The sequence below is a fragment of the Plectropomus leopardus genome, chromosome 5 (assembly GCF_008729295.1).
Source record: "Plectropomus leopardus isolate mb chromosome 5, YSFRI_Pleo_2.0, whole genome shotgun sequence".
Taxonomy (NCBI): Eukaryota; Metazoa; Chordata; class Actinopteri; order Perciformes; family Serranidae; genus Plectropomus; species Plectropomus leopardus.
This window is the reverse complement of record NC_056467.1, coordinates 21886562-21908689: the sequence shown is the minus strand read 5'-3', so window position 1 is coordinate 21908689 and position 22128 is coordinate 21886562. Positions and strand designations below refer to the sequence as shown.

The 22128-nt window shown below is 39.5% G+C and overlaps 1 protein-coding gene across 2 annotated transcripts in view; it reads left to right on the top strand.

The window, feature by feature from the left end:
• The first annotated feature begins 2235 nt into the window (after nucleotides 1-2235).
• zgc:77784 (uncharacterized protein LOC402947 homolog) overlaps nucleotides 2236-22128 on the top strand; it is a 69554-nt gene continuing 49661 nt past the window's right edge. For both annotated transcript variants that reach the window (XM_042486367.1, XM_042486366.1), the window contains exons 1-2: nucleotides 2236-2786; nucleotides 14189-14515. In XM_042486367.1, coding sequence (XP_042342301.1) covers nucleotides 2738-2786; nucleotides 14189-14515 — 376 coding nt within the window. In that variant the 5' untranslated portion in view covers nucleotides 2236-2737. The remainder of the gene's footprint in view (nucleotides 2787-14188; nucleotides 14516-22128) is intronic.

Sequence of the window (22128 nt, the reverse complement as noted above, 5' to 3'; positions counted from 1 at the left end):
AACTTCTTGTCAAAAATGATTCTTTTAATAGTGAAGGTTACTGACAGGAAGTGAAAGTTGCTTCTTTATTTTTGAATTTGAGTCTAAATTGGACTTTAAAATCACATACAATTTCCCAACCGCAAACTTTAAAATCTCTTATTCACGACTTCTGACTCAATGCTTCCTGCAGAATTGGGCTACTTTGAAGTATTATGAAGTGGGACACTCAGTGGAACTGAGACATCATTATTGTTATCAGTTTCACCTGTGCTTTTTCTACTATGACAAGTAAAAATGTCTGCTTTGAAAAAGGCCCATTACAGCTGCACACTCCCAAGGAGAACCACGATGCCTGGTAGGGTAAGTGGGCAAAATTTGGGATGAAATATCCTAAAGAATGGGAAAATGAAGATAAACAAAACGAAACTGTAAATACTTCAGCTTCAATGAGTTTCTCTCTCTCTCTTTTTTTCTTGAAAGACAGTCATCCTTCATGTCAAACAGTTAAGCTAAAATGATTTAAATCTTTTAATATTATACATAGACTGCACATATGTGTCATATTATTTAACTGTTATGAATTAACAGGATATGGTGTTTAAGTTGAAATAAGGTAAACAAAATTGCAAATGGTAAATACGTGTAGCCTATGTTTCAAGTTTATTACTAAAACATAGTGAAACAATGTGATGAGGTCTTTAAAATGATAATATATTGATAAAACACTGTATCCATTAACACAAGGCCATTTTGGGACATAGGAAAATAAGGGAAAACTGCTTTTATGATAGCACACTTAACATTTTTGGTGTTATTTTGTTGATATTACGACACATTTGGCAATGATAGCAATGTTGTTGGACTTGAAAAGCTGAAATGGTCAGACAAGAGGCATACTGTATTGGCTTTTGAAGAAAAGAACATGGCGAAGTATGTAAAAGAGGACCTGCTCTATAGATATAAATGGCTCTTTATAAGGTAACAAAAACATAACTATTCTTATTTTCAGGTAATAATAAATGAATGGAAACATGGATATAAATATTATATAGGCCTATCAGTTGTGCCAGTAGAGAACCCCAGTAATGAATCCTAAAATGACTAAGCATTTCATCACCTCCAGTTCAGTGAAAAGTCTATAGTTTTTTGGATGGGCTTTTGGTTAGATGCCTTAAATAAGGTCTGTGGTTAACACAAGCAGAAGATACTTTTAAAGTTTTGTTCTACAACCTAAAATATGTCAGTAAACAGGTGACTCGTAAACTTTGATGTTTTTATGTGTCTTAAAAAAAGACGGTTGCTAACAAGTGGCTAAAAGAAAATACAGAACGTCATCACATCGAGCCACGCCGAACATGGTTTTACCATTGATGTAGTTTTACAGTCTTCTTGTGGGGGTCATGCGACCATAGTTTGATTCATTTTAGCCTAGCGTTAACTTTTTACTTCTGGCCATTACTTCAAAAATCCTCAAAGCGGTGTTCATTTGTGAAGATTATGTTGATGAACAAAACCTGTAAGCATTTTAATGATGCTTCCAAAGGCTTTTGCTTTTGTTTTCATTTATTCCATACATGGCTCAAGCATATTTACAGATTCAGTCATGTAACAAATAGGAAGTAGGACACTGCAAACCGTTTCTAAGGCACTGCTGCAAACAAAACATAAGAAATAGGAGTATTGACCAAAGTATATAAATGAAGCAAATTACAAATGTCCAGCGTTTTCTCAGTTTTGCAATCTTTCAGGCCCTGTAATGCTTGAATTTAATGTTCTATTTCAATTCTTGAATGCTTGTATTTTGGGTTTCTTTTGAAGACATTTACATTTATAAATGTCATAATTACTATATAGAAAGGGTGACTTGAGCTCCCGGGTTGGTCTATAGAAAAAACGTTATCCCTGGGGCACTCTATTTCCAGGTGAATATAAACTACTGAAAAAGTAGTTAAGAATATCATATATAATTTCTACCTATGTGTAGCCCTAAATACTACACATTGGACTTCTTAACTCAAAGTGCAAAGCTCAGTTTGATAACTTCTGTAACTACTTTAACTCAGAAATAACTCTTTTTATTATTTTTTTTTTTTAGTTTTATCTCACTGCACTGTGTTGTGTGAACCCATGCAGCTCGGCATTAGACCCACATGCACACACACAGGGCGCAGATGTGGTCCCTGTCTCTTTAAAACACTGACTCCTGGAGGTTGGCGAGGATTTGTTGCGGATAGCAGGGAGTGCGGAGCTCAGCTCGGCATGTGCGGCGCTTCATTCTCGCTCAAACTGACGCCGCAACCTGCAACTGGCCGGATCACAGCAGACAGAGGGAGCGAGAGGATTTATTTTATTTATGGCCGGGCTAAATATAGTTAAACCTCCTTTTTTGTGTGTTCTCAGCATCAGTGGGGCATTTTAGAAAGAAGTGGGCGTATGTGTGTGTGTGTGTGACCATGCGGGGATGAAGAAGTGCTGCTGCTGAGTTTTGTTATTAGGTTTCTCCGGGGCGGTGCTGCTGCTGCTGCTGATCCTGCTGCTGTCATGGTTTTCTGGGAGTGACACGAAAGTTTTTTTCGGGGGTGGGGGATGATTTTACGCGCTTGAAATATTCCAGCTGAGGTTCAGACTTTTGAAACCGGTTCAGTTTTTTCCCTCCCCGATTTTAGTTAAAAAACAAATCTTGGTGATATTCTGGAGGTTTGATTCATATTTTGTCTGGACTCTCAAGAGGCTGCAGACCCTTGAGAGCGTGGAGATGAACTTTGGAAATTTCCTTCTTGTGTCACTCATCACCATCGCATCAGGTAAGACATTCACATTATTAAGCTTTTAAAGGTGCCCTTCTCTCTATACACACACACACGCGCGCGCGCGCGCTCAGCCCATATGGCGTGACTGCCTCAGCGTGCATTTGTCTTATCGTGTTTTCTGTCCCCCCAGATGGATGTAAATGTTGTGTTGAGCTGGACACGTTTCCCAGACAGCTGTGGGAACATCTTCCCAACAAAAATTAATTGTCAACTGGAAATGTCATGCATGCATTCATCTGTAATATTTGGTGAAAGCCAAGAAGACGCACATTTTCTCAGAGCGTCCCCCCCTGAGCTCTGAGGTGGTCACAGAGGGAGTCCATTAGGCAGCAGGAAAGGTCAAATCACTGTAACCAAAGTGAAACCATTTAACTGTCACTTTGAGTTCAGCTGTGAGCACATAAACTCTCATGGACAGACAGTGTCATAGTCTGACAAGCCTCCACCTCCCCACCCCCCCCAAAACATGGCTTTGGGGGTGCACACATATTATCATAAAATGCTTTTAAAAGCTCACTTTGATTACCTTTGAGAAAGGGATTATATTTTTTAACCATTGCTCTAATAACAGATTACATTTCTGAGCCTTAATCCATACCCCAAATAATAGCAGGGCTCAGAAAAACAATTCATGAGAGTGCAGATGTTTTTTATTCTCAGAGTAATTGATGCAGCATTTGATAGTAAATCGTGTATTAAAGGTCTGAATGGTGTTGTTCAGTTTTAAACTTTGAGTGAATTAAACACAGTGGATATAAAATGAAATTATACTAAGAAATCCCCAATGCTGTTTTGCACTAGAACCTGACAGATGCTGTATTTTTGAGACCATTACATATAGAAACATATTGATTTTGAACAGTTTTAAAATTTGAAAATAATACATCAGCTGATGTTAATTTAGTTACACAAACACATAATATACACAGCATTTTTCTCATGCACAAGCACGTGGTGGTATGATTTCCATCCTGCTGGTGGTTTCATTCATGTTATGCTACCATTTAATGCCCAAACAAAAACAAATAGTAAGACTGGTCGCAACAATGCAGGATTTGAAATATTTTTAAAAAAGAAATGCACTCAACATGTTTGTTAGGCCTGAATATTATAAAATAATCTGGTGAGAAACATAATATAAACAACACTTGTGTGTTGTTTGCAAGAAAACTCCATTTGGCACCACTTTTTTAACTTGCAATTTTTTAAAACTTGCAATAAAAGATTGTAGCCACTTGGGAGCAGTCATTTGGAGTCGTGTTTCTGGCAACCCCACAACTGTGATTCCAACTTTAACTCTGTTTTAGTTCTGTTTTTGGTTTCTGCCCACCCCCCAGGGAAATATCAGTCTCTTTAGCAGCTAAATGCTCCACTATGTTCACCAGCTGGTCTCTAACTTTGTCTGTCTGCAGTTGTGTGCTGGACAGGTGGTGTACAATGAGATTTTAGAGCTTTTTTAATGTGTTTACCGCTGCTTAATTGCTGTTAAAAGCAGGTATGGTGAACCAAATTAGTAGTTGCGGCTTGTAAAACCAAAAAAAAAAGTGAGCTGAAAGATGCTAAAATGCTTTGTAGAGCTGAGGAGAACTGCAAAGCGCGCCATGTCATTGTTCTGACTGCCCAAAATTCTGAGGCTCCAGTAGTTCAAAAAAACATCCCATTAGACCAAAAGCCAACACCCCTAACTCTGAAGTCCTGTTTCTCTTAAATGCACAGTCTATGCAGTTAGTTTCAGTTTTCCAGCAGCTTACGAGCCGCTGTACACGGGTGTTTTTATAGAATTTTTGTGCTGTTTGCCAGCGGTGTAAGAGCTGTTGATCCAGGGTGTATTGACTGACCCCCTCACAGAGTTCACGAGCATCATATGTGCCAATGTTCACTGGTGTTTTTACAGACTTTTTGCCGCGTTTTGCAGCAGCGTTTTAGCCACTGATCTTTGTTTTTCCAGTGACTTTTGTACCACCAAACATGGGTGTTTTAAGCTAATACATGATCTTTTCCTAACCATAATCAACTGTTATTGTCAAATGTAACATATCTGGTGTTTACAGAAGTGTACAATGCAAACATTTTTTTTTCTGGCGATTGCTTTGTGTAACCACGGGGGAGTGTGTTTAACAGGCTGTCTGAGAAAAGGGCTTTCAGTCCAAGTAGACATTTTTTGGACAAACGGAGCTTTAGAATTTGGGCCATTGCAACAATGGGCAGTCCCCACTCACTATAAGCGACCCTTTTCACATACATGTAGTCGTGTGATCCATTGTTCATATAAAAATATTTCTTATAGCAGCTCTAAAGAATTGTGACAGTTAAAAGACATCAGTCATCTGTTTGTGGACAAACTTTGACATCTTCATTTTTAAATTACCTCAATCACATCTTTGCATTGCAGTACTGCAATTTCCCTTCACCTATTGGCTGACTGAAATAAGCTAATAACAGCTGATTTATCAACCTGGCCCATTTCTCAGTCTGGCACTATTTTACACCTTCTTCAATGATATACTATCATCTGATGATAAATCCTGAGCTCTGTGACTTGTCCTGCCACTTGCTCGGTTTCATTATTATAAACTGGTGCCACCTCTCAACATTAAAGGCACTTTTCAACACCCACACCATCTGCCTACATCCATTAATGTGGAGTGGGTATTTTCTCTCATTCCCACCTCTATTATACTGCACATACCTGCAGGGTGATGTGTATTTTCATAAAAATACTTGAGAAGAGGATTCACACAGGCTTCATGACCTCTGCAGGAGCTGTGCTGAAACAAATCCCACACTAGTGGATTTTATTATTATTTATGTTTTATGTCTAAAATGTAGGCATTACAGAGAGATATGTCTCACTTGTGTCCAGTCAATAAGTTCTTCTCTGTTGGTCTGTGGGGGTTTTGTTCGTGTTTTCTCAATCCTCTGTGTGATTGTGAGCTGAAACAACAACAGGTCTCTATTGCAAATTGTGTTCCATTCAACACAGCAGTCCTTTTCTCTCACGCACAAACCAAACCTCAATTAAGACGGCATCAGTGTCTACCGTAATGCATCTCATTGAAATGCCAGTTGTCTTGAGCTGTATTCAGCTTGTTGTGTGCTCAGCGTGGAATTAAACGATGCTAAACAACCCTTAGCTGGTTATTTGTGTCCCCTCCGTCCTCCTGTTCATTACTTAGTGACAAATATGGCTGAAGGCTGACTAAAGCCTCTCACAGTCCCTCTTGATGAAACAACCGTGCATGATGAAACCACTATGTACCTCATGCTTGAGTCATGTTGCCGGATGCTGATGATGCCCCTCTTCTGGTACAGTTGCTGATGACATCATTTAAAGATTAGATTACGCCCGAGGAGGACAGTTGCCAAACAAAGGCTCAAAACGTCCAGACTGTTGCCAGAAGAACATCAAACCTGACTCCTCCGCTTTGAAATTCAGTTTGCTGTGGCACGTTATCGCCCTCCCGCAGAGATTACTTGGCAATGCCACAAGAACTCCTTGAATGTTTTTGGCCTTTTTAAGTATGTAAATGAACTGAAATTGAAAAAGACACGAGTAAATCTCAGCAGACAGCCACCAGCCCCTCAGACAAGCTGCCAGCCTTCTGCTACTGTCTCGCTTTAACTTGTAAAGTTACTCTGCCTGTAGATAGTTTGTGTTTTTCACCAGATATCAAGCAGCCAGCTCAGACAGGTCCAGCTTCTCGTATGCACTTCGCTCAGAGCCAGGCTGTCGCTAAAAGGGACCAAAATCTGAAGCAAAACAGATCCTGCCCTCTGCGGCTTTGTTGTTTTCACACATTAGCGTGACAGCGGTACACTTCTGCCCCTGGGGAGGATGCAAGGTTAATATTTTGAAAATACTAATTAATGAAAGCACCACTTGTTATGTAATGCCGCAGCTAGGAGCCAAGAAATGCCAAATATAGCCTGAATCAACAGAGTTTTCAAGACGTGATCTTGATAACCCTCCGGCTCTTCCCCTGCCAACTATGTGTGTTAGATGAGGCAGAAATGTAGGGGATGCTGTGAGCAAACATGTGGGTGTGTGTCTGAGTTTGCAATTAGGACCAATGCGATTGCTTGTCTATCAGAGCTGCATGCAGCACTAATGGGCATCATTTGACTGTGGTTTCTCGCTTTCTCTGGATTTTTTCATTTGCTTTGTCAGTAAATGAAGAAATTCTAACAAATTAGAAGCAATCATGACAATTGCTACATCTGATCATCCTCACACACGATCACATCACAATGGGTTGAGTCACAGAAAGTTCATAATAGACAAACAGCACCATATATACAGGACAGTATAGGCTATAGGCTGGGGGAAAAGCCAACAACACTTGCTGGTATGCATATAAATTAAAGCGGCTGTAAAAAATATTTTTATTATAGCAATGCTTTTAAATAACAATGTCAAAGGGGTTTCTTGCAGCCATGACCTCACAGAGAATTATCTTTTGAATTTGCAGCTCTTGGTGGCTTTTGTGGAGCTTTATGTCTTTAGTTTCATCTGTGCAGCTCTTCTGACCACATTTTTACTGTTTTGCCTCATTCTCACTGCCCTCCCAGTGTTGTATTCAGCAGCAACAGGCAGATTTTTCAGCAAAAAACTCAAAAGTGACTGCTTGCTACCTGCTCAGCACCAAACAGCAGACAGACACACTAAACAACTCACTGTCAGGGTTTTTAGTGTCTCAAAACGTGGCAGAGGTGGTACCATCCTGATCATGCACACACACGTTCATGTGCACTGAGCCTCCAACTGGCTCAAGAAAACACTTTTAACAAGCTACATATTTTTGGATTTGAAAAAAATTAATGAGCTATGGCCAAATGTAAAATGGATACACAGTTGTTTCTATAATGTGAATTCATTGATATTAAATGTTCAACCTTTGTCACAGCAATATTTGTTTGTGTACCAAATAGTGTATCATATGATCAGGATGAGCTATATTTGAGACTGAAAATATGACCACAAACACTGATATACCCAATATCTTATAAAGAAATTTTATTGTGTTGGCAAAATATTATTCACATAAATGTAGATCTCCTTCTGTATTTGAAGCAGTTATAAAAGACAAAAGATTTTTAGACCACCTATCCTTTTTAAATATAGTTTAATTGTTTTACTTCCTTTATTGAAATATTTGCTTTAATCAGTAGGTTTTATTTGGCACTCTTGTTCAACCACTGTTTGCAACTGCAACTATGAACTCTGACTGACGATATAAAAACTTTAATCAAAAGGCAGGGTAAAGGAGTTTTGTTTTCACTACTAGCAGAAACATTTTTGGCAATGCCTTTCTCAGTGCATTGAGCTGACTACAATAGTGCTACCCCAGCATCATAATTCCCTAATCGCTGGCACAAATGACAGAAATCCATCAAGTGCTTTACTTCTGAGAAAATATTGGTGTTCATGATGATACCTGTCAGAGTTTTGCCTAAAAGATAATGTTCCTCTGTAAATTTTTTCCAATAAGTTTTTCATGTCAACTTAAAAGGTGATATTTCATTGTATTTGTTCACAAAAGTGGCCAAAAAAGAAATTATTACAGATTTAAATTCAAGGGGCTCTTCATATATAACAACAAGTGCAATACTGAGCTCTTCCAATTGTGAACAAACAGTACTTTTTTTTTTTTTACAGAAAGTTGGTTCAAATCACAGCAGACTGGCATAGTCTGCAAATGTTTTGTTTATTTACATTTTAACAAAAATGTTGTAAACAAAGAAAAAAACACTTGGTTATGGTTATGGAAAAGATCATGTTTTGGCTTAAAATACCTGGTTTTGTTGCCACAGTCGGTGTGGATGGACATGTCCTGCTCTCTTGCTGAAATAAAACCAGTTTTTTTTTTTTTTTTGTGTTGATCTCAAACACTGGCTTGCTGCTTGGCAGCTGTCTGATAGGTGTCATGCCATCCACCATCCCCTTCTTCCACTTCCTCATGACAAAGTAAACTCATATACATGTAATCTGATCTGTGTCACTGTAGAAATGATGATATGCTTTGTTTGAAGTATGTTACATATCTTTGGTTTTCAGTAATGTGCCAGACTATGATTTCTTCTAGAGACAGACACAAAGGGGTATAAAAATGGGAGAAAAGATTAATAATGTAAATATTATAAAATCAATCATAGAAAGAGGGAAATATAAGACAATATATAATATAAAAAATATAAAAAAACATGAAAACATATCAACAATAGAAACATATCACAACAAGAACACTTAAAATGTTGACAAAACACTCATACATCAAGACCAATAGCAGCAGGGGGAGGTGAGGATGGGACGGTCCTCACTTATAACAACATTGGCGGAAAAATAACATTAACAATGCTAATAAGTAGGCTGAAGTGTTTTATTTATCAAATTAAAATACCAGTTTCAATTCTGTTGAGTATCAAATGAGTAGAGCTGTTGAATGAGATTTACTGTATTTCTTCATTAAAAGAGCCTCTGCCTGTCGCACTGACACGTTCATTTGTACACAGGACAGCCTTGAGAGTGTACAGAAGAGTGATAACCTTGCACGAGACCATGCACACTCTCACTCACAAAGCCCCCTCCGCATTGGACGACAGCTGAAGGTTGCTGCTTTTCACTCTTATGGATTATCTTTAGTGTCTTTTTCCCTGCACACTGAATGTCTGTGCGAGGTTCATAGAAGTTAAGATGTGTTTAAAAGGGTTTCATTGATTCGTCCTCGCTGGCACACCTCTGGAAACAAAGATGATGTGTGTTTTGTCAAACAGTCATTTGCTTTGTGTTGCAAGTTGCAACATTTAATCAATGCATGTTGAATTGGGCATATTCCTCCTGTTTGTTTAAAAAAACACCTAGATTGATGAACTGTTGTCTCTTGTTGTTTTGAAGCATATACAGCTGTATTTCTTTATTGTAAAGAACTGCTTTGTTTGCTGCTGAGAAACCACTTAAAGCAGGCAGATGAAACTCCAAACTCTTATTCTGAAGTCTCTAATATAACACTTTCTTGAACCTGAATGCACAGTAAATTGAAAATATTCTCTGGCTGTAATTTGCTGCAACATATCAATCAAAGCTGCGAATTCTGGGATTTGTAACAACGGCTTAAATGATCTGAAGCAGTAGTTTGTGCAGCATTTTTCCTATTTATGTAATTTGTTTTGAAACTCTCCAAAACCAGTAGCCGATGTCCTTTCCTTCTTGTTCATCTCTTGTAAATATGAAAGTTATTTCACACCAGAATGCCCCAGATTAATATTTTTCACACAAATCAAGTCACACTTTAAATTCCCATATGTGCTCTGACATCTCTAAGGACCTACTGCCGGCTCTAATGGGCCGTGTTTATGATGTGACTAAAAACATACCTTCGAAAAGATCCCCTAGTAACGCCTGTGACGTTTATTTTTCAGTGTCATAAACGAGGCTGACAGAGTTTCTTTTTCGCTGAAAGGTGCTTTCAACTGCTGCACCACAATCTTCCTGTCATGAATAAAACGTCACCATGAAAATGTGTTGCTGTTGTGCTCAAGGTGCTGCAGACTTTTCACTGATTGCACACTTGTCACAGGAGCAGATTGTTGCTTGTCACTTTGGCCACCTTAGGGTGTTTGCTCTGATATTTTTAAGAAGACTATTTTCTCTGTAAGTTATCAGCATGGTGCTGCATTGATACTGCTGCATGATAGCTGTAGCTGTTGTTACCATTAAGCAACATCAATAATAATAATAATAATAATAATAATAAAAAAGTGTTTCTGATGAACTTTTAATTCTCAGCTGGATTATGTCTGCATAGTTCAGGAGCATTCAAATTCTTTTCGACAGTTTTCAAATTCATCTTTCGTCTCATTCGAACATAGGCTTACCAAATAAAACGAATACACAGGAATTTGTCATGGTGACATTCATGCCATTCAAACCAGCTGAAAGCAGCCAGAACTTCACATTATGTGCTGACACACCGAGTACGAGGACAGCTGGATCTCATTATTGTGGGAAGGAGAACATTATAAAACAGAGAGCTGAGACTACAGCTGCTATAAATGCATATAATAAAAGGAGGAAAATGACACATGGTTTATCGTTAAATATATTGTTTATGGCAGATTGATGGTTGTATTGGATTGATCAAGGAACTGCTGAGCTTTGTCTGCACTTCTGTAAGTAAATATAATGTCATTTGTGAACCTTGAAAATGAAGTTAAGATTTTGGGACCATAAAAAAGATTACAGTTTAAATGCATCCGAAGATAAAACTAAAGCAGTTGTCTCAAGAGAGAAACATTTGTTTTATAGGATTATACAGTGATAACATTCCAATACGAATCTACAAATGGTTGTATACTACATTAGTTAGTCAGTTAGTTAAACTTTTATTATTCAGGAAATCTAATTGACACACACACACACACACACACACACACACACACAAACACAGACACACTAATTAAAACAATCACATATATTATTAAGAATGTGATCTTGTAAAAGTTTAAAGTCCCTCAAAGGAATGAGTGTTCCTTATATTTAAGCTGCACTGATAATTTTTTCATGTTAACAATGGATGTGGGATGTGAAAGGGGACACTCCACAGAGGATTACCACTCAGAGCTCTGCAGTTTCCCTCACTCCACTCTCTGGAGAACAGTTTTTCCCACAGAATCAAGTTCTGTAGCCCATTTACCGCTGTAGAAATAAACTGCCCACTAACACCTGATAACATCTGGGTTTTATATTTGATTGTAAAGGTTACGCTCCTGAGACAAAAGACTGCAGGAAATACAGATGTTTAATGGCTAAAGCACTGATCGCCTCCAATCATCAGTAATGGAAATATTACACCCTGGTGGATGCGTGACTTGTCACCCGTTTGCAGTGTGTTGAAATGATGTGCCATCACAAAATACCGTCAGTCTCCATTCAGTGATGTTCAAAATTAGTCGGCACTGAGTTTGAATGAGGCACTGAATATGTAAAAAATACAAAAAGAAGTAACCACTGAAAATTTTCACTGGGCTCCGTACTGCTTTCTTCTTTTTATTAACCTGCTTTCTGGTGTCTCTGTAAAGTTTAACATGACACACTAGAAACAAACAGAAAAGCATACTCATCTAGTGGCTACTGGCCTGTTTTTAGCAGGCTTATTCACTTTTAAAAAGACAGCATATGTGTGCTAATTTTGATCAAAAAAATGGCTGATAGTGGGAACAACAAACTTTCTGTTGCTGCTGTCACAAAGGTTAGACCTAGCTCTGGGCCGCTGGTTGTGAGGTTTTTATGGGAACACAGTTGGTTTTTTCTTCATGAGTTGGAGAAACGATAGCCGCAGACGTAGAGCACTGTTTAACCAAAAAATATAGTGTTGTATTTCCATATGAATTAACGTACGTTTAAGTTAAGCACATTAGCTGTGTTCTGTGCTCTGCCGCTCCTTTTCTTCAGAGGGCACAGGTTGCCTCTGTCACTCCAAGAGTTAGATGCTCTAAATGAACGAACAGTATATATTATCCCACAGTGCTCCGAAATAACGGTCACTATTTTCATTCCCACATAATGTGTTTGGCAGAAAGAAAGAGACAGAGGCAGAGAGAGAGGGGCTCACACCTCCAAAAATAGAAAATCAATATGTGGCAGCCAGTGTTGATATTGTGGTAGGCCATCACAAATAAATGAATGTGTAGGAAGGACTCTTTTGGGTTGAATTATGGGGAGTATAAGATTCAATATTTTTGACTCAAAAACAGAAAAAGTTTTTTGATATTTTGCATTTTGACTACTACTGGTACACAAACTTCACAGAAATGCAGCATTGAACTAATCCTTCAGAGGTCCACTCTCTCACAGTATTTGTTTTTGTGGTAAAATCCAGTTACGATAGAAGTGGAAGCATTCAGAGTGATGTAACGTGTTACATGAGCTGGGATTTCAAACTGCCTGTGAATCCTTTGCATGCTTTTAAAAACACGGTTCACCACCGGGACATCACTCGGTTGTGGAGCTGCCTCTTCAAAATCAAAACACACTTTATATGGACAAGCACAGCTGCATGTGTCAATATGTACTTGTGACAGAAACCACACAGATGTGATAGAACATAATCTAAAGGAAAGTACATCATAAAGGATTAGTATTACAGGCCTGGCATGAAATGATTTACACTTGTTCTCTTTATGTAAACAAATTGTGTGTTTTTGCTGTGACTGACTGAGGAGGTTCTGTGGCACATTTTAATGGCTCGATTAGTATTCATCTACATCCTGCATTAGTGTTTTGAGCTGTCCTGGTTTGTGACCCCGGGGTGTTTAGCTGAGAGTGTTCGGATCGCTCTTTAGATGTTGACTTCAGGTTTTTGCCGTGATGGCAACTCCTGGCCCCGCAAGGATCAAATCACTTCATGAAAAGACATAAATCTGCTTATAGCTGAAAAGTGAGGGTTTATCCTGATGCCTCAGATTTAAGTATAATGTAGCAGAAGCATGTGCGACAACATGTGTGTCATTAGGTTACCCCTGACTGCTCCTCTCCGGTAATAATGGAGGATTTTCATGCAGTCTAGATTATGTGCTGAAAATAATGCCTCAGACAGAGCAGCACAATAATCAGTGGCACAGTGACCATTTCATTTTCTTTCTTTTTTTTCCCAGAGTGAGGGACAGACCATCTGTTCCTAAAAGCAGCGGCATTTTGAATTATTCATTTTTCTAACTGTAACACGCTGTTAGAGACATTTGGTCTTCGTCTAGAAGCTTACCTCAGGATTTGAAACAATGTGCCTTTCCCTCACAGTCAAGGGAAGATAGTAATGGATCCCCAGAGAGAAGAATATGGGGGTTATCTATTTCTCTTTACCTCTCTTATTGTTTTAACTCCCATCTTTCCCCCATAAATTCATTGATCTGCTTGTCTTATTCTCAGCTGTCCACCATCATTTCTGCCTCTGCAACAATCCCGATTGACACAGAGATTGGCCATTACCATATCACATGGCTGATTGAATCCTCTGTACAGATGGAGTGTTCTTTGAACATACCCTGCTATATATATGTTCTCCTACGGCTGCTGTGTTTTGCTGTTGGATATAGCGAGAACAAATGGATATCAGATTTAGTGATCTGAAAGGCACGGGTTGTTGCTGAAAACGTGATGTCTTCCCTTGAATTTTAGAGTTGACCTTCAAGGAGAGATTACCCATGACTTTCTGCTTCACTTCACACACATTTATCCAACACACACAATCAGCCTTTGTCCAGCAACCTCTAAAGTAAGATGTGTTTGCCAATTTCAGATGGCTTTGCTGCTGCCTGTCCTGTTACAAAACAGATTATATGTTTTCATGAATGGTAGGTGGTCAGCTGGACGGATAACATCTGCCCTTGTCTCCACTTCACAGGGTCCCGGGCACGGTTTGAAGACAGCGCACCTCGGATTGTGGAGGACCCCTCTGATTTGATCGTGTCCAAGGGGGAGCCTGCCACCCTCAACTGCAAGGCAGAGGGCAGACCCTCTCCCAGTATAGAGTGGTACAAGGATGGCGAGCGTGTAGAGACGGACAAAGATGACCCCCGATCTCACCGCATGCTCCTGCCCAGCGGCTCCCTCTTCTTTCTACGCATCGTACACGGACGCCGGAGCAAACCAGACGAGGGTGTCTACACCTGTGTGGCCCGCAACTACCTGGGAGAGGCCATTAGTCGCAATGCTTCACTGGACGTTGCAAGTAAGGCTCTACATTATTGATCATAGTCTGGAAGTGTGTGTGTGCACGTTTTTGTGTGTGTGTGTGTGTGTGTGTGTGTGTGTGTGTGTGTGTATTGCATACAGATGCTTCGCAGTTGTGTCCCAGATCTCCTTGCAGCCGTCTGGCAGCTTTATGGAGATCCACTGGAGAGTTGGACGTGCTTAAGAATAATGATATGAAACAACCAGAATGTAGGAAGCAGTCTCTTAAACGATGGTGGTGTGGGTGGAGATAAATTTAGTATTAACTAATTGTCTGTGGATTTGTTCCTAATTTTAGGCTACGGTGACAATAATGTATTTTGTCTTCAGCCCTTAGGTGTGTTGTTCCAGCTTGAGAGGAGTCAGGCCAGTGAATATAAACATGTTTTGGGCATTTTAGCTTCTTAGTGCTATATTGTAGGCATTTCAGCTTGTTAACTACTAATTTAGCAAATCAGACATACATGTAAGTATTTGACGATTTAGGTAATATGCACGGGATAACAATATTATGACATGTTTAGTATAGTGATTTAGATTTTGGCTAACTTTAACAATTTAATCATTGTTTAGACAATGTCCATTCTGGCACACTGCTCCTAGTTAGCACATATACCGATGAAAAATAGAGCACCAGAATTTGCATATATCCACATTATTGGTAAGGCAGCAGTCAAGAGATGTTGTTGTCGTGTATTGTTTGACAAATGTGGGAATTAAAGAATGTGGGAAGAAGAAAGTTCACATTAACAGGATCAAACAAACCCAGGACTTTCCCCCCGGAGACAGATTTTCATGTTCTGTTTGAAACCAAGTGAACTTACAGTTATTTTAAAGTAATTTGTCACTATGCCTCTTTTCGAAACCTAACCTTTGTAACCATGGTAGTTGATGCCCAAATCAGTATTTGAATACTTTGATTTTTGTTTTGTTTTTTTCACCACTAAAATGGTGGAGGAAATTGAAAGGAGGTTGCAAGTGTCAGACATGAAAGAGGCCAGTTCTCTCAGCACAGTCATCAATCCCCCCTTCAAGCATTAAGTTGGCAGTCCAACTAGGAAAAGGAACAGGTTAGACGATTTGCAGATGTTATCTGCAGCGGCTACCTGTAGTGAAGCACTTGCTTTGCATGTAGTGATGAAGCCCGACAGCATTCTGAATTTTGAATAACTCACCAGTTGGTCCTCTCTTGCAACTGTTAGCTGGCCAGTTCAAGGTATCCAGATGTAAACATTAGATCATTTACTGAAACATTGCATGCAGTAGTCCACCTGCAACATTCTCTTCCCTCTATCCATCACTCTTTCTCTCACATTGCACAACGGCACTAAGTCCCACTAAAGTCAGCTAGGGTGCGGGTGGGTGATTAGCATACATGAATATGATTGATTACTATTACACCCCCCACCCCAGGTCCCTATATTAATAGGTTATTATCACTGAACCTTCAAAGCCCCCTAAAAGCGTATTTAGGACAGCTCTAGTAACTTTACTTTTCTAAACCTAGTCTGTTACTTTACGTTACATTTCTCACTCAGGAATGCACAGGTATGGATGCCGATCCTGACCGTAGGAAAGAAGTGTTTCTGCTACCAGAAGCAATCATTCAGTTACTCTTAAAACAGTATTTGAATGAATATGTGGGATATAGATTTAAAATATGAGAAAAATTCTTGTAATAGACTGCTACTGGATCACTTGACAGTTTGAATTGAGTTGTAGAAATCAGTATCAGGGGACAATAAGTTGAGTCTGTACATCCCTAATTTAATTCAGCATCTTTGTTGCAAAAATTTTGGAAACTCAGACTCTGCCATGATCAACATCAATCAGTAAAGAAGCACAAGCCTCCTACAATTCTCAAAACACTTCAGTTTAACAGGAAAAACATTACCTCAAACGCTTGTCTTTGTGTCATCTGTTATACTATGCAGCTCACTACAACAGCTGCAGGGGACTACTTTTTGTGTTTACTGTCAGTTGGACTCGATGACAAGTGTTTGAGATGATTTCTCTTAAACTGAAGTGTTTTGAAAGCTGTAGGAAGCCACTTGTGCTTCTTGTCCTGATCAGTTATCATGACTAATGGACGAAAGTATGAGGATACTGCCTAGTTTGACAAATGTCCAAAATTACACTTAAACTGCTCCTACCTGCCTGGCCTCCTTATTTACATCACAGTAACATTTCTTATATGCTATTGGTCAATTCTACATTACCTAGTGAGAAAGTCTTAGTGCATTAAAAATCAGAAAATTAGAGCTGCAACTAAGAGTTATTTTTATCATCAATTTATGTCTTAACCTTTTTATGCCCCCGCGCCAGCAATACAATATGTTTTCGGGTTCTCTGTCAGTCCATCCATCTGTCGCATTTTTGTGAACGTGATATTTCAGGAATGCCTTGGGTGAATTTCTTCTAATTTCGCACAAATGTCTGCTTTAACTCAACTGATTAGATATTGGTGGTCATAAATCAAGGTCACTGTGACCTCATCTGTTTTGTTCTTGATAATATGATAGCTCAGGAATACCTTGAGGTAATTTCTTTATCTTTGGCACAAACGTCCAGTTCAACAATGAACTGATTTGAATTTTTTTAGTCGCAGGTCACTGTGATATTGTGCCATGTCATTGTTATCAAAGCAATACCTCAAGGACCAGCTGAGGAAGTTTTCTCAAATTAGGCAGTAAATGCCCATTTGGACTCAAGGATGAACTGATTAGAATTTGATGCACGTTGCTCATGGTCTTCACAAAACATGTTTTAGGCCATAACTAGGGATGTAACAATGCATCACGAGGCAGTTAAAAATCGACACTAATGTGAAAATTGGTGAAATGATAAATGAACCACAATACTTTTTTTGAACAGAAGAGGGCGTAATCTGTTTTTCACTTTGCTTGCTCGACCTGCCACATTACTACGTGTTCAACGTCCTACGCGTTCAACGTCCTACATCATGTCCGAGACTAGAGACAACTCGCCAACGTAAATAAGACGAAGCAAAGACTCTGTGACAGGCGATATTGAGAAAATATGCACCCTCAAGTTACAAATCGGGATTGTGGCGGCATTAGAGCTCTGTTAGGTCAGAAAGAAAAATAAAGGTGAGAAGATAACAGAAAGGACAAAAACAGTTTGCAAATATTGCAAGAGGGTGTTGAACTACACAAGAATCGGCATCATACTAATGAGCTCCTGTCAGCCCCGACTACGCACGTTACTCCTTAACGACAGCTACACAGCCAAACCACACTGACAAGCACATTTACAACCCTGTTTGCCCAAATGAGTGCAAGACCTTAAGATAATTTCACACAGATGTCCTATAGGATGAAATGGTGAAGTGATGAGATAATTCATTGAAAGGGTCAAAGGTCAGCTTCACTGTGACATCATAATGGTCTGAAAAAACACTATTCTGGCCATTATTTTACTCAATAAGTCAGGAACAGAAGGTCCACCTTAAAACTGTGCTGATTGTATAGATATTCTAAGCTGTTGGGTTGAAAATATGTGAAGCATCAACATTTTCACAGTCATGGATGTAAACTATAAGAGCAACTTGACTGGTTCATGTAGGCAAACAGCCTTCAGGCAGTATTTCTGGTTGTCTATAGAATTTCAAAAATTTTCATCATAATTTCCCAGACTCCAAGTGCATGTCTTTAAATGTCTTATTAAGTCTGCTTAATTGTCTAAAATTCAAAGATATTCATTTATCGTCACGTCAAATTACAGCAGCAAATACTCACATTTAAAAACTGGAACCGGTGAAATTGTGGCATTTTTTTAATGGATCATGTCTCCAGAAAACAAACCGTCACTGGTCAGTGATATTGTGAAATGTAACACAGTTGTAGTTGCTGACCTGTAGAGACCTCCTATACCGCAACCAGATTATCACCACATCACCTGTGAGTCCTCTCTGTGTGCACAGACAAGATCACGTGTGTGAGCATGCATGTATAGCTATGTTTCTCTTTGTATGTTGTCTGCTGCCACTGAGTACAACAGGGGAGTGGGTGCCTTCTCCTGTCTTGTTGAAAGTGCACTGAAGTAAAAAGCTCCCACTAGGAGCTGTGTCTATTATTTTCCTTCCTCGGTCGGGGACCCGTGCCATTGTCTTCCCTTTCTCCTAATTGTGCCAGTGTGCCTCGGCCTTGGGCTGAACTGCAGCTTCTCTTTGGCATGAGCAAATTGATTAGTCAGTGGGTGGATTAGGGGAAGGAGCATAACAGATTAGCAAGGTCGAACTGTCCTCGTTAAAAAACACAAAACAGCAATTTGAGCGTGGTCTTATCTTCCACCATATTGAGGCTACTGTGTGTGTAAGTGTTCATGGCTGGCTGAACTCATCTGTAGCTCGCATCCAAAAATAGGGACTCAGATATACTGTATATTAGGGAACCATGAGCAGCTGCAACTAATGCAAATATCTATGCCTGGAGAAGATATGATGCGTATGCTGTCGTTTTGCCTCTTGTAAATCGTTGATAATGAAATTTAGCATTGTGTGCATTTGTAGATTACAGTACAGTCATATTGGTAAAGGGATGATTTACCTGCAGGCACTGAGTGACTAACAGTATTAATAAGTGCCTGTTTTTGCTCCTAATCTCGCTGCCTCGGGCTAGAGAGGGCATATGCTAAGACAGCATGGTGGTGGTCTCAGACTCCCCCCTCCCCTCTGCGTGAGGTTGTGCTGACTGTGGGGTAAATAGTGACCCAATTAGCTCTGGCAGGGAGGTGGGGGGAGTACGCAGTGTTAATAAGAGGCCAGTTTTTAAACTGGTGGTCCTGCAGAAATGTGTGTGTGTGTTGGTGTCTGTGTGTTAGGCAGCAGTCTGAGGGACAACAGGTGGGAGGAGGAAGAGCTTAAAACTCCCACTGAGCAGTAATTAATACCAATGCATCTGTTCGACTGTTAGTATGAGCTGGAGTGAGCAGGAGTGCTGACACTAACCTGGAATTAACCACATTAATTACACATTAATTGCTGGTGATTTATGCATAATGCATTTTTCTGCATGACAAAGACTTTTTGTCTGCAGTGCACTTACAGATTTGCACTTCACTCATTCTTGCCACATTAGCCCTGGGACCACAACTTTTCTCTGGACTGGCATCTGCAAGACTTAGCTGGATGTGCTTCCATGGAGTTACATGTCTTTGCAAAACTATGCAGAAAAGGGATTAATGTGTAACTGTGGATAGCAGAGAAGCCAGTGCACCCTACTCATCTCCCAGATGCCAACACCGTGTAGTCAGGATCATGTTAAGCAAGCTGATCAGGTTTTCAAACACTGTATTTTTTGTATTGTATTATTTTTTTTCTATCCTTGTTTGTACGTACACTTTGGATGTTCTAGAAAAATTAATTCCTCCTTAAGACGAGAATTGGAAATTAGTGCCGGCTACTAGCCAAATGCTGGTGTAATATAAAAGTGGCCTCTACATTCGCTCACTCGCCAGCCAAAAAACAAAGTTAATCCATTGAGTGGCTGGTAGTTTCTGGAATTCACAAGCCACAGTGGCAGGTGGACAAATAAGTTTGTTTTCAACCATGCTTAAGACACTTAATAATGCTGCCTTTCTTGTCATCCTTTGCTTCTTTTATGTTAATAGATCCAAATTCTTTCACAGATACAGTGGTTTGTTTACACTGTCACAGTGGTGAAATGATTGCCTGGTTTATTAAGTCAGTGCTCCTCCAAAATACAACCACATAGGTCATTTGTGCCAACAACAGTTACAACCACAGACTGTATAAAAATAATGGACCGTGATGTTACTCATTAGTTTATGGACTGCCATTTTGAAGTCGTGAGTTTGACAGTTCGGCCATTGACATTTCAAATTTTTTGAGCGAGAAATGACCACATTTGAACGAGTGGGTGGAGCTGTGGCGGAGCGAAGGACTCATACACAGCTTGTCATTAAAGCGCCCCCGCCCTTAAATGTTGAACTTAAACAGTTGACTTAAATAAAAGTTCCCTCTGTGCAGCTGTCATAAATGGGGAAATCAGCTATAAAGATCAAAATCATTTTTGTACCACGCTGTAAACATTTTGTTTCTGCTGTAAAGTCAGCCATTTTAACATGAGGGTCTATGAGCATCGACTGGCTCTTTGAGCCAGCCTCAAGGGGCAATTTGAGGATGAGATGTTTTTTTTCGCTTTAGCATTGGCTTCAGATTTTCAGCCTCGGAGACTGCCACTGGATTATGACACATATCTATGTTTGGTGCCGACCTCTAGTGGCTGTAGTAATTATGTGAGGGTCAAAGAGGAAGTCAGGCAACGTAGCATTAAGAGCGTCAAAGTCTGCTTGTGTTGGAGGAAGAAAGTGGAGGTTGAATGGTCAAAATACACAGAACCTCAATCCAGGAGACTGGTGTTTGTGTCAAGTGTGAAACCAAGAGAAAATGCTGAATTCTTTTAATGGCATAACATGTAGTATGTCTGGTGATGTAGTGATAAAATTAAGAAAATTGGGTGAAAAATCCAGCAGCCTGGGAAAAAGAACAAAAGAAGCAGCTGCAAGATGAGCAATATAAGATAACAATTAAAGAATGCAAACCAAAAATATAATGGCCAGGTGCATGCAGCTAAGAGATAAGATACAATGTCATAATAACTTTTTGGCATGAGGACATGACCAGCTGCATCTTCATTGTGTAAGAAAAACAGGAGAGGTGAAAAGGTGAACAAGACACACACATACACTTTTAGTAGCTGAATATGATTTTCACATAAGTAAATTGATCCTGACACACACACATACACACACACACACACACACACAAACACACACACAAACACCCTTTCACCCTTTCAATAGCTGAATATGATTTTCACGTAAATTGAATCTCGATCCTGTGTTTATCTACTGTGTGGTCTATTATGCTTTACTTTGAAATAAGGTAAACATTTAACCAGTATGAATAACAAGTTTGTAACCTGTGTGTGATATCATAATCAAACTAAGTTACATTATTTTTGAAAATACAGAATTTAAGTTCTTGGAAATAATGTATCACAGAGAGATGGGGCTGGGGTGTGAAAAAGTACCTAGAATCCCAGCAAAAGCTGACACTATTAGAATCAGAGCCAAAAGATGAGAGCATAAGAAGGAGGAGACTCCTGGGTCGCCAGAAAAGGGCGGAGAGACCCCAGAATCTCCAGTATATAAGTAAACATTTGGGAAATGTTATTTTAGTGTAATCCTGAGATTGGCTCGGGTTTGTTGTTGTGTTGTCAAAGACCGTTTACTGAGCAACTGACTTTGCTCATTTCCAGTGCTCCTTGGCAGAAGCTACAACATCCACCATCATTTTTGAAGAAAGCTTGCAAGAATAGCTAAATTAGATCTAAGTTTGAGTTAATTTTAGACAGGTCTTCAGAGGTGTTTTGCCACAACAGTTACCAACCAGAGATGTGTAACTGTAATCTTTTTTTAAAGGTTACTTTTTTTGGGGGTTTGTCTTCAGGATATATTTTATGATATATAAGGATTTATTAGGAGCTTAAGTGTGAAAGGGGGAGATAAAGAGGGATAACATGCAGCAAAGGGCTGAGGCTGGAATAAAAACTCGCAGCCACTCTG